Genomic DNA, 12,939 nt, shown 5'->3' on the forward strand with positions numbered 1-12,939 from the left:
GCAGCATTTGGGTCATGTTGCAGTTTTGTCTGCTAGACTAAAGAGAAAAGCACATTGCCACAGGAGAAAATTACAGATCACGATCCAGCAAATAATGCCTTGGAATTAAGGGTGCCAGGAGAAAGTTAAGGGGTGACTGGATTTGATTTGCAGCTTTTGTAGAAACCTTTCCCATTTCACTAATATCTGTTTTGGTTTTTGGTAGGTGTCAAGACCAGTACAATTTACTGGAGTGTGAAATTCAGATCTGGGAGAACCTCCCACCTGCTTTGTGATACTCCCTGTTTAAATGGTCAGAGATGGTGTGAGCCCTTGGGTCAGAGCACCCTGCTGATGACAGCAGCAGCTCAAAAACCCATCGCCAGCAATGACTAAACCCCATCCATGGCTCTGGGAGGAAAGGCTCAGCTCCAGGCTGTGTGCAGACCATTCCTCCAGGAGCACTGGCCCTCCTGCAGTGCTGTCCTCTCCTCCTGGGAGCTGCTGCTCTCTCTAATCCATCCTCTGTCACTGCAGCATGGGAAAGGGTTGGCCGGTGCTGAACTGAAGGCAACCTCTTAATCAAAGTAAGAGGTGGGAGCTGGAGTGTTTGTAAAATACCATACAAATGGGAGGGTTTGATGGCGTTAAATGAAGGATCAGATTCATTAAATTAAGTGGAAAGCAATGTACATGGATAATTTCAAGGGTTGAGGCTGAATATGGGTTTTAAATAGGAAGTGATCAGCCGCTATACACAACACAGAGCAGCTCTCAAACATTTTTAATGACAGTATTTGTACACACTTTAGTTTAATTAACACATGGCACAGGAGAGGGTTGGTAACTAGGATGTGTAGTCTCACACCAGTCGTCTCAATTAGAACACATGAAATTTCAAGCATCGATACACCCAGAAGAACAGCACCCGTCCCTGCCTGGCGAGGTCTGGCAGTTTGAATTTCCATCACACCTTGTTTTTCTTGGATGTGGCAGTAATTCCTTCCCTCCAGATGGAGAAGTCCCCTTAGAAGTGGATGATAAGCCTCTCATTTGGATTTATTTCTTGTTTTCTGCAATCAAAATTAAGGGGCCTGTGTATTGTCACTGCCCAGTGGTCCACGTTACATTTCTGACAGCTATGTTTATTAGTAAATATGTAGTAATTGCTTCCAGAATTAACTGGAGCTGCTCTTCTGTGTCTGTTCATGTAGGAGAGATTTCCTGTGATGTGTGATCCCTTTGTTAGCACGGCAGTCCTTGGATGCCAGGGGACTGTGGCTGGGTTTCAGTTCTTGGTGGGCTCAGTGCTGGTCTGGGGCACCAACTTCAGAACAATTGGCTTCTTTGGTGTTAAGAGCCCCACTGAGCTCAGCTGGATCGGGATCTGCAACAATGAGAGGGAAAACATGGGTGGAGATGGACAAGTTAAATATGCAGAGATGAAAGGTTCAGGCACAACTGGATCTGTGGTGCTGCAAGTGCAAAGCGTCTGGTGTTGGCACCCAGCTCCTCCTGTGCGAGCCTCAAGCTACCACATGCTCCTCACCTGAGTCTCTTTGCAGGTCTGGAAGGTGAAATGCTGCAGCAGGGAGGCGATGGCGACTTTCAGACTCAGGAGAGCAAACCTCATCCCGATGCAGTTCCTGGGACCAGCCCCAAAGGGCAGGTACGTGTACGGGTCTATGGACTCCTTGTTCTCCTTACTGAACCTGGATGATGACATGGGTGGGGAAAAGAAATGAAGGCAGCAAAACCTACGTATCTTATTTATCCAGGGATCTCTCACTGGTGCGCTGCAGAGCCTTGTTTGGGTTTTTCCTAAGGTGTCTCAGGGCACCCCAGAAATCAAGTGCTATGACCAAGCCCTTGCCCAGGACAGGGTGGAGTCCAACTTGAGGGTTTGATTTTAATTCTGTCCATCCTAATTAGTAGAAGTTGGAAGCAAGGTGAAAATTCAGGCAACATCCTGTCCCACAGTGACAGAGATTTCCTGTCTGTGGTATTTAGTGAGAGAGGAGCCAGAAGCTGTTTTGGTTAGGAGCAGCCTATGGCTTCAGTTTCTCTGGGAATGAGAGGTAGGTATCGTTACAAAAATAACCAGCTAGGGAAGGTTATCCTTGAAAACAAGGAGGGAAGGCAATTCTGGAAGGATCAGGTCTGGCATATTTAGTAGAAGCTTGTATGAAGGGAACAGGTTCAGCAAGGAGGATTATAGAGGATGGCCAGCAGTTACAAAAACTCCACATTTACCCCCTCCCAGGAAGCTTAGAAACTGGGTACAAGATCCTATGAGGTATCAGTGGTATTCTCCCAATAAGATTATGTTGTTTGAAACCTTGCTTTAAGTGCAGGTTTTTTCTTCTTAAAATGACATTCCCACGAGCCTGCAATTTCTCATTCATATTGTTTGTAAAAAGATAGGAAGAACACCATTAGGAAGCTAATCAGAGATTAATGCTTAATTACTGAGGAAAAAGCAGTGTGATATTTCTTCCCTTCCATTAAGCTTTTTGTACCTTTCTGGCCTGAACTCCTCTGGGTTGGGCCAGTACTCGGGGTCACGGTGCATGACGTAGGGTGGGATTGTGACCACAACTCCTTTGGGAATGGTCACTCCATTTATCTCCACGTCTTTCTTGCAGACTCTCTCAATCCGCCCCCCAAGGGGATAGATCCGGAGGGTTTCATTCACTACCATGTCAAGATATTCCAGTTTCATAATTGCTTCGTATGTGAGAGGAGCCTGCAGGACAACAGGAGGAAGGTGACCAGGTATGCTGGCATCAGAACTGGATTGTCCTAAAATGACTGTGGAGACCAGAGTGTCCCCAACCCCCACTGCCCCAAATTTGACTCAGACTTGCTGAAGAAGAAAATGCAAAGGTAGGAATTGAGCAATTGGTTTCATTTTTCTGCCCCTGAGTTATGGAAATGCGTGGAAATCCACATCCTCTTGCGCACAGTTGCAGAGTGTGGCAAATGGGTTTGAGCAGTGGGGTGGCTGGAAGGTTTCAGCTGTCGAAAGAAAATCACTGCAGGGCTGAGTTGTCCCAGTGTGTGGCTCCCAGAGCTCTTGGAAAATCCATGGTAGTTAGGAGCTAAAGATTTCTCATTGCCCTGACTGAACCAGGGTTCCCTTACCTTGTTGGGCAGGACTGTGTTGATCTCCTGCAGCAGCTTTTGCTGCACATCAGGGTGCAGGGCCAGCTCATAGGCCAGGTAACCTAGGGTGTTGCTCGTGGGCTCATACCCAGCAAAGATAAAGATGAATGCCTGGGCCAGGACCTCTATGTCAGTCAGGGCTGTGGGGAGATGAGCAAAAGCAGTGTTGGCTGATGGTCTCAACAGGGACCAGGCAGCAACAGGTGGTGTTGAGGCCGGTTTGCTGCAGTTGTTTTCTGATTACGCTTCTAAAACTGCTCTGCCTGCCTGGAAAAATCCATTTTATAGAAGAGGCAGGTGATTTCCTGAGTATAAATAACTGACAGGGCAGTCCTGCTCCCTGGACAGGGATCTTAGCCTGGTTCTGGCACCAGGAGATGGAATTCTGCCTGGAGCTGGTCAGTGGAGATGATGGGGACCCGGACACCTCCCCATATTCTCCTCACTCCCACAGCCCCGTTCCCATGATGAGGATTTGGGTGTTGTTACCTTTATTTGAGGGATTTGCTTCATTGTTCCCCTCTCTGGCTGAGTGCTGGGATTCGATCATCAGCTGCAGGAAATCTACCCTGCCCTGAGAGGGAAAGCAGGAAAGTCTCTTTGGTGACAGGTTTCTTGGAGGGCTCAGATAAGCAGATTTCACAATCTAAGCACAGTTTTCAGACTGAGAGCATCCCCAAAATGCACATGACTTCCTCACTGAAAAACATAGTGCTTGCTTTTTATTTTGGAAATCTGTCTTTCCTATCCATTAAGCCACTGGGTGGGAGAACAGTGTCTTGGATGAATTTGGGGAAAGGGATCCAAACTCTGAAAGGCAGAATTTTGTCAGGAAGCAGCTGCAGTTTTCAAAAAACGAGAGGGGAAGGCACAACCCTAAAGGTGATTTTGCTGCTTGTGTGCTGCTTACTCTGCACTCTCTCATCCTCTGCCTAATCTTCTTCAGGGAGTCTCTCACTCTCTCATTACAAGTGCTGCACACTGAAGCTTAGACCAATTCTGCTGAGCCTTTATCTGGATTTGGCTTCAGATCATGGATGTACAAAGTCCCCTTGATTATCTGCCAGGACGGGTCAGGTGGGGCTTTTCTGACAGTATTAAAATGAAGTGTTTACACTTGAGTAGGCTCAGGGTTTTGTTGAGTCATTGTACTTTGGCTTCACCTTTGATATCATCACCCTAATTATGTCTCACTTCAGTGTATTTTCTGCCACAATTGCTCTCAAATTCCCACTCACCTTGTGGGCCTCCTTTTCACGTTCCTGCTTAATTTTGGCGATGGATCTCATGAAAAAATCTACAGCATCACTGGGGAAGAAACTTACTCCTGCCTTGGCCAACAGAGGAGTAAGGAATGGGAAAACAACTGAAAAACAAATCGAGAATTAAATTGCACACTGTAAATAAACCCCTCCTTATATCAGATAGCTGTGGATGCCACTGGGAAATTATTTCCTTTTTTAATTTCTTTACCTGAGAAAAGCATGGACTTTGCCTTTTTTCCTTCTATTTCATTCCCTTGGAATAGTTTTTTGTCAAACAGGCACAGCCAAGCTGGGTATAAACTTTCCTTTAAGGGAAGACCAAGGCATATTCCACCTCCTATTTCTAGGGCTCTGTTTTCTAAAGGCAGGTTACTTCTGGACACAACAGGAATGTGGCTCAGAAGAGAAATATTGAAAATTCTGAATTCTTTTTTCAGGCTGCTCTATTCACTGCCTTGCTGTGATCATGCAAACATTTTCAAGTCCCCTTCAGAGTGTTTCCTTCATCACAGAAACTGGATCTTCTTCTGTATAGTTTCATAAAATCTACAGCACCAGAACCTCCTCTATGCACAGATCCCAAGTTTCCCTGGGTTTCAGCAAGGTATCTAACCTTAATTTAAGGTCCATTGCTGCTAGGATGCTGCGCTGGGGGAAATTGCATCTAATTACAGTCCCCACTCAGCACTCTCTTCCAGAAAATGCATTTCAGATAGCACCGCTCTCCTCAAGCCTCACCTGCTTTTCAATCTTCGAATAATTTCCCAGCACTTAATTGGATACTTCTGGGTGGTTCATAAGTTTCTTGCACTGTGGATGGCAAAGGTGGAGGAAGCTTTTCCCCATCTCCACCCCAGGGTTTCAGCATGAAGCTCACAACGAGGAAATGATGAGACAAGGGCCAGTTGGACTTCATTCCTGGCAAGGGAAGTTATCCAAGCAATACCTGGAGTCACTTACATGACAAGATGAAGAGTGGGTCAAAAAAGTCAAACTTGACCAGTTTCTTCATCTCTCTGACAAAGGGGTCTTTGGGGTTGTTCATGGAGTCAATGTTCACACCAAAGGAAGTGCTGGTGACCACGTCCATGCTGTAGCTCCCAAAGATGCTGAGGAAAGGTGGGAAAAAATAGACTGTGGTTAAATATTTGGACTGAGTGTATTTTTTCCTCATGTCTATGTGACATTCAAATATAAAGTCTCATAAGACCTCCTGCCTTGGGTTGGAAAAGAGTATTGGATATGTGGTACTGAACAGCACTTACAGAAAAGCGGATAGATTTTTAGAGAGCTTTAGTTTCCAGCCTGCACAGGTTTTGAAGTCAGACAGCTTTTCCAAGGATTTTAAAACAACATGGAATGGATTAGTGGATGGACAGCATGTGGAACCATGGTAACCTCATGGGAGGGGTGGCACCACACTGCCTCAAACATGCCCTGAGAGTGGTCTTGTCCCACCCAGCACAGCTCCTGTTCCAAACTGTCCAAGCCCTTCCCTTGCAAGGCTTTGGTTCAGAGGGAGGTTTGCTGGTTCGTGGTTCATGGTGTGCAGCTGCCCCTGCTGCATTTATGCTTTGAAATTGGGGGTGCAATACACAGGGTTTTGTCCAGAGCCCATATGGAGGGCACAGATGAGGCAAAAACACTCAGGGCCACTCTAGAGCCTCAGTCCCCCCAGCAAAGGGGCATGTGAGGGATGAGCATCCCACAGTGCTGTGTGGGGCAGAGAGGTCAGCAACCCCTGTGTCCTGGGGAAGGAGAAGGTGCTGCACAGAGATCCTGAGTGTATGCAGGAAAAACTGGGTTTTCCTGCCCATCTTGGAGTTATCTTGGATCTGTGGATTCACAAAGCTGTGCTGGAGCACTTTTCTTCCTATCTACTTCTAGGAAGTTTCCTAACATCCAAATTAAATTTTCCCCTCTTAAATTTCCAGTCAGGCTTTCAGCAAGCCCCCTTCCTCCTTTCAGAGCCCTGGCTGACCCAGGGAAAGATCTGCATTGCTGGTAGCCAATGACCCACAGCACTTTAAACAAGGTTTGCTCTGTCTGCTGCTCTTAGCAGCTACTTACTCCTTTACAGATATTGGGCTGTCCTCTTTCACTTGCTTTTGAACATTCTCCACCAAAATTTTCCCATAGTGCTTCATTATAGGGAACATCTGTAACACAAAACAGGCATGGTCACTCCAGTACAGTACATTTAACTCCTTTGGACAGGCTCATGAAGACTATGGGGAGTGCCATGAATATTTACAAATAAGACCTCTCTGCTCAGTTTTTATTTTAAGACTTTTCTGGTTTCAATTAGGCATAAATTAAACAGGCCATCTTAGTTGCTAGGCTCTGACTAAAGAAATCAGACCCCTGGGACAATCTCAGCCTTAAAGCACTGCCTACTGACTTTGTGATTTAGTCTGTACCTGCCCCTCTGTTTTACCTCCTTTAGTTTTCCACTGGTGAAGGTTGGAGAGAGCAGAGTACGGAGCCTTTTCCAGTGTTCATCTTCAGCTAATGTGATGGCATTGACCAGTGCCCCTGCCAAATCTACACGCTGCAGAGGAAAAAGAGAAGGTGTTAACCCCAGAAAAGAGAGCAGCCTCCTTGCCAGGGGTGGGAATGGGGCATGCAAACCCCTCCCCGGGCTCTTCCAGGGGCATTGCTGCTGGCAGTGGGCTGTGGCCTGACAAACAGCCTCTCTCAAGACACACATGCATAAATAATCCCCTTTCCTGCAGTAAACCAGCTGAGAGGTGCCATTCCCAACCCCAGAGCAAGTCCAATCAGCCCAACACCTGCCTGTCTGTGTGTAACCACCATGTCCCATCCCAGCTGGTGGCACGTGTGCATCCTTACAGATTCCTGCGTGCTCACACCCACCCAAATTCATCCACATATACAGATATATACATATACAGGTGTGAGAACAGACTCAGTCTGCTCCCTCTGCCAGCCCCGGTGTGCAGTCCAGGCTGTAAGGCAGGGGAACAGTGACATGCAGTGGCCGTGTTCAGCAATCCCTATAGTGCAGCCACTTGTTCCCGAAGGATGCTTGGCATGCCTGTCTCCTCCTGCACTTTTCCTGGGCTCTGGTGGTAGACCACAGCACTTCTGCTCTTACCCTCCTGTTGGTGAAGGTGGTGTAACAGTCTTTGACCAGCACAGATTTGATGATCTGGGGGTCAGTGACAGCCAGAGTGGGTTGCCTTCCATCGTAAATCCTGGCGGGGGGAGAAGAGGAGGCAGGTAAATAACCTCAGATAATTGAAGTGTAAGGCTTGGCTGATGCCCACGAAACAAAATGTATTGAACAAATGTTCTTCCATCACCAGCCCTGCTGCTCTGTTGTCTGAGTACAGAAATGTAGAAAGTAGAGATGGGAAACGACTCCCAGACCTTTTCCCATCTGGTTTTGTAAATGATAAAAGGGCATAAATACCTTCCAAATTCACTGGGAAATGAGCAGGGCTCAGTTGTTCAAAGGAGCAGATACTAAATGAAACAAGTGTCTTCACTTTCTCCCCTGACTCTCTGTGTTTTTCCAGGCACTTAAACACATTACAGTATTAGAAGGAAACTTGTTCGCCCCCTTTCAGGCTCTTGAGTTGGGTGTCTGGAGACAGGCTGACAGCACTGAGACATCCTTGGAGGTGAAACTCAGTCCTTTTTTCTGTCTTTCTAAGCTGCCAGTTCTGAATGCTTTCTGGAACAGATGTAGATTAAGCTGATTTGTGCACTCTCCCCACTTGTGTAAAGATACATTTTCCAGACTCTGTTTTTTAAAGCTGCTGTAGGGACCAGTGGCTGCATCATAGAGGATGTGCAAGGTTGTAGGCTAAGATATAACATCAGTGATAAAAGCCATGGGAGGAGTGTCTAGAGCAGAACAACTCCTACTGCAGCAGGTGAGGATCAGCAGCACGAGCAAGTCTTAGGATCAGCTCCAAAGGGAGTCACTCACATTCCTCTGCTGTTTGTGAACCAGAGGAACGCAATCTCCCAGTTCCAGATCCTGCTTAAGTAAATAGTTCTGCTGATGATTTTGTTAGGAGTGGGTGAGGGCCTTTTGTTACCAGATTTAAACTGGTTTTCATGGCACTGGTCAAAATAGTTTCTGTATGATGTGGCAGTGGCACAACACCAGGCTCCAATGAAAGCCACCAGCAGCACCCTGTCACTGCTGTTCTCATCCTGTTGGGACTGTCAGGGCTGCAGCTGGAGAAAAGGGAGCTTTCCTAATTAAATTTTTCTCCCCTTCTTATGGATTCTAGTTTTAGTCTAAGAAGAGATCAGTGGTTCATACTCACCCCCAGACCTTCCCATATTTCTTGAAGCATTCATTGTCAAAATCCATGAAACCCTGTGGAAAGCAATTCAACAATTGTCATGGACTAGCCTGGATTGAAAGAGGCCCACAAGGACCATCCAAGTCCAACTCCTGGCCCTGCACAGGACAGCTCCAAAAATCCCACCATGTATCAGTGTTGTCTGAATGCTCCTTGAGCTCTGGCAGAGTTGGTGCTGAATTATCTCAGAGAGGATGCAGTGGAAGGATGATGTTGGAAACAGTAGGTGGGGAGGAATAGCGCTAAACTAATGTTCAGAGCTGCTTTATGAGCCTTCCTTCCCTTCAAAGCCATGATGAAGCATAAGTGTACGCTGTGCTTTGAGGGAGCTGTTTGCCAGGGCGCTGGCAAAGGGCAGGTGGAAATCAGCCACCCAGGAGCGCTCCTTTGGGGATGCCCCTTGGTCTGTGCCACTGAGCCTTATCCCACTCTGGCCTTTGCACGAGCCCCGAGTGACAGAGGAGCTGGCATTTGGAGATAAGTTATCTTCACTGTGTATCTGTTCAGCTACAGCTGTGCCCACAAAGGTGGGGTTGCTGGAGCCAGGGAGGACTTCAGTCACTCACTTTGCGATATTCCAGGCATGTCCCAAAGAAAGGCAGAGGTCTTGGCCCGGGAATGCCCAACTTCTTGAACAGTCCAAATGGCCAGGTCCCATATCTGTGGGACAGAAAAGACAGCAGTGTTACATCACTGTGGCACTGGGGCTGCAGCAACGTCCCTTTGGAGATGAGGGAGGGAGGCTGATCCAGGAGGTGGAAAAAAGCAGTCCAAGTGAAAATTGCCCTGTAAAAAACTACTTAATGACCATGGTAAGACTCACACAGAGCTTTGGAGGGATCCCTTTGGTGTGAAAGCAATTGTTTCCACCAGAGCACCTGTGGAGACAGCATCTGAAGTCTTTAGCAAAAGTCCTGAGAGGAGCTCATTGCTAACCAAAGGAGAGGCAGAAAAGGGAGCTGGAAGAAGGAACACCAAGCTTACATGTTTTTATTGATGAGAAATCAAAGCAGTGCCAGAAATTATGTCCCAAACAGGGCTTTTGTCAAACTGCACTTCAATTTCATTTATTGTTCGCCCTCCCTCAGTCCAGCATTAGCTCAGTGGAAGTCTTGTCTTGATGGTTTTCTCTTTAGGTTTTATTGACAGCCTTGCAGATTTCTCTCCTCTGAAGCACCCTTCCTGGCAGCTCTAAAGTTATTGCTTCTACCTTGGGGCTTTCTCTTTCTCTACAAGGGCCTGGGCTGCAGCCTTTTGAAGCTCGTCTTCGGCTGTGTTGAAAGAGCTCCTCAAAATATTTGTTTTCAGTTAGTAGCTGCAGCTTCCCAAGTGAGCAGTTCATTGTAGAAGGGATATAAAATGGGGAAGGTTTGGCAGGGGATGTTATCAGAGATCCTCTTCAGGCCACGAGGCAGCAGCTGCTCAGGCGGGATCTTGGGGATGCTTATCTGAAAAGCCAAAATCTAGGCTGAGACTTAAGGGAGGTCTCCCTTACAATTAGCAATGCTTTATTAATTCTGGGGACCCCAAATGGGATCAGTCTCTGCCAGTACAGCTTCTGCCAGAGCAAAAAAGCAGATCCCCCCCTTATGGTCCAAACAGGGCAGGTGAAAAATGGGGAGCTGGGTGGATTCAGGTGAAGAAAGGTTTCACAGAGCTCAGTTTGTCAATGTTTAATCTTCTTTGTCAAAGGTTAATTCAGTACTAGGAATCAAATGTTTGTGGATTCTCATTTGTAATGTTTATAGGTAGCCAGGGCTGCAGGAGGACCAGGAAATGTCAGGCTGGGGTGGTTACAAAGCCCAGAAATACTGTAGGAAAACAGGCTTAAACCACTTGAAACATGGCCAGGAAAATGTAGAGTAACACTCCTCCAACTAAAATGTGTCAGGGTTTTCTGCAGACTGAAAAGGACCATTCAGTGTAAAGCCAAAGAATAATCATTACTTCTTTCTACCATGGATGTGAACAAGAAATGCCTGATATTCCCTCATGTGTGAACTGGAACAGTGTTGCCCCAGGTGGACAAGAAGCATCTAAACAACTTCTCTATGCCAATGGGCAGTGAAATTTCTATTTCAGCTCTGATATCAGAGCACAGACATCTGGGTTTAGTCCCTTTTGCCACAACAGAATTACAAGTGCCTGCAGAATGTGGAAGTCTGGTAACCAGCAATCTTAGATGGCCACAGAGTTACTGAAATACAAGTCTGGGTCAAGACTGAGGGTGGCTTTTTTTGGTTTTGTTGTTTTGGTGTGGTTTGGTTTGGGTTGGTTTTTTTTAATCGTCAGCCCCAAACAGGCTTTTGAGTGATCCAAATCACAGGAAAGGGTTTGAAAAATATGGCTAAAACTTTCTGAGCTTGCTGAGCTGCTGTGGCTGGAGCATTGCCAGGGCAGACAAATGGGCTGTGCTGGTGTGCACCACATCAATCGCTAGGGTTTATGGCTGGCAGTACTCTGCCTCTGCCTCAGGGCTTGTCAGTACTGCCCAGTTTGTCCCGGCAGCCTCGCTGGCAGGGGCTGCCAGTGGAGACACTGTCCCAGCAAAGGGGTTTTTAACCAGCCCCGCTCTGCTGCGGTGAATGACACCAGCAAAGCCAAGGAAAGCATTTCCTCACTAGCACGGTTCCCCTGAAGCACAGAGGGTGCATTTCTGCTGTGGGATTTTGTCTGGAAAGCCAGGAGCAGGTGGCTGATCTTGCTCTGGGCTCCACTCCTTCCCCCAGCACGGGTGGCTGTGAGGAGGGACATGGGATGCAAATCAAGCCTCTGCAAAGGTCCCCTCCTGGTCCAGGTGCCTGTGGGAGCATCTTACCTGGGCACCAGGGAAGGAGTTAGGAGGAATAAAAACTGATCCTATGAATATTCTTTTCCTGGTATCTTTGTGCTGCTCTCCACCTGTGCTGCAGGGTCTTCTTCTGCTGGCTCACCTGCACAGCAGCCTCAGCCTGGGAGGCACAGCTGGATGTCTGCAAAAAATAACCTAATGGATCAGGACCCTGACTGAAACCAGCACCTTTCTGGTAACCACTAGCTGGCATTGTTATTATTCAATTATTCCTTTGATGCTTAGCAGCAATCTCATAACTGGATGGGAGTACTCCAAACCTAGGAGCAAGATCACACACCTGTACAGTCTTTAGACTTCTCTGTTACATCCCAGAGCCTGGTTAGATGCTGGAAAACTGGAAATCACACCTACTATTTGCTCTTCAGCAGATTAGTTGCATGAAAGTTAACAGTGGCAAGAAGAGCAAAATGGCAGGAGCACAGAATGAGTAAAGAATATTTTACTCACACTAGCAGGAGAGCCATGAAAAGAAGCAGAAGGGCCCATGTCTCTGTAGAGAAAGAAGGTAGAAGGTTCATTTCAGTTCTTCTCTGATTGGCTCTGCGTTCTGCCTTGACGTGCTTGTCCCACGTCTGTGGGAAACAGGAGTGCTTCACACTGTGCAATCTTTTTTATACTGTCATATGATTTAGGGGCCCTCCTTCTGTCATGGAGGAGGAGGAGTGGAAGGCAAAGGTAGAAAAGTCTGCTAATCTGAAAAACACAATTCATGTGATAGACAACTGCCTTGGTGAACTGTCTAAGGTTCAAGTTATTTAATGCATATGTTGCCAAACATTTCAGCTGGTTTCCCTGTTGTAACTAATCTCTGACTTCCCATTGATTCATGCCCCTGGGCTGCTACACCAAACTAAATAAAAGCAGGTTACAATGAAAAGGTAAATCCCAAAGCAGGTGTCAGGGCTGGTTCACAAAAGGAAAACAGAAGCGAAAAGGTTATTCATATATTATATGACAAGATCTTTTCTGGCAGATGAATCAACTTTGACAGAATTTAAGATTTTGTTTGAAATATCTCTCTTTCTGTGTTGTGAAGTGCAAGCGCTGCCTGTGGTGGGTCAGAAGCAGCTTCTGACTAAGGCAGGAATTTGTCCCCTGTAAAGGCTGTAGAAGTTCAGTCCACCTTGTTTGCTGGCCTGTGGCCAGGTGTTTTCTAGGAGAAATGCTGTCACTCCACAACCATAAACAGTTAAAGTGCCACCCTTTCCAAAGCACCACTCACGGCTCACGAATAAAACCCACACCCACCCTTCTGCAGCAGCTGGGGAAAAGGCACAAGAAAGGGGAAAACAAATTTTGTACAGGCTCTCCAGTAAGAATGGTGCTGAAGAGC

The 12,939-nt window shown here is 46.8% G+C and overlaps 1 protein-coding gene across 1 annotated transcript; it reads right to left on the reverse strand.

Moving 5' to 3' along the window:
• Positions 1-745: 745 nt before the first annotated feature.
• LOC104684806 (cytochrome P450 3A9-like) lies at positions 746-12,200 on the reverse strand. Its single transcript, XM_010392382.4, has 13 exons — positions 12,054-12,200; positions 9,319-9,412; positions 8,714-8,766; positions 7,528-7,627; positions 6,847-6,960; positions 6,480-6,568; positions 5,370-5,518; positions 4,383-4,510; positions 3,634-3,718; positions 3,124-3,284; positions 2,499-2,725; positions 1,529-1,691; positions 746-1,366 (listed from the first exon to the last, which is right to left on the reverse strand). The coding sequence occupies exons 1-13, from the start codon at positions 12,122-12,124 to the stop codon at positions 1,268-1,270; spliced, it is 1,533 nt and encodes a 510-aa protein (XP_010390684.2). The 5' UTR covers positions 12,125-12,200; the 3' UTR covers positions 746-1,267.
• Positions 12,201-12,939: the final 739 nt, after the last annotated feature.

This window comes from Corvus cornix, chromosome 14 (assembly GCF_000738735.6).
Source record: "Corvus cornix cornix isolate S_Up_H32 chromosome 14, ASM73873v5, whole genome shotgun sequence".
In the NCBI taxonomy this organism is placed as follows: domain Eukaryota; kingdom Metazoa; phylum Chordata; class Aves; order Passeriformes; family Corvidae; genus Corvus; species Corvus cornix.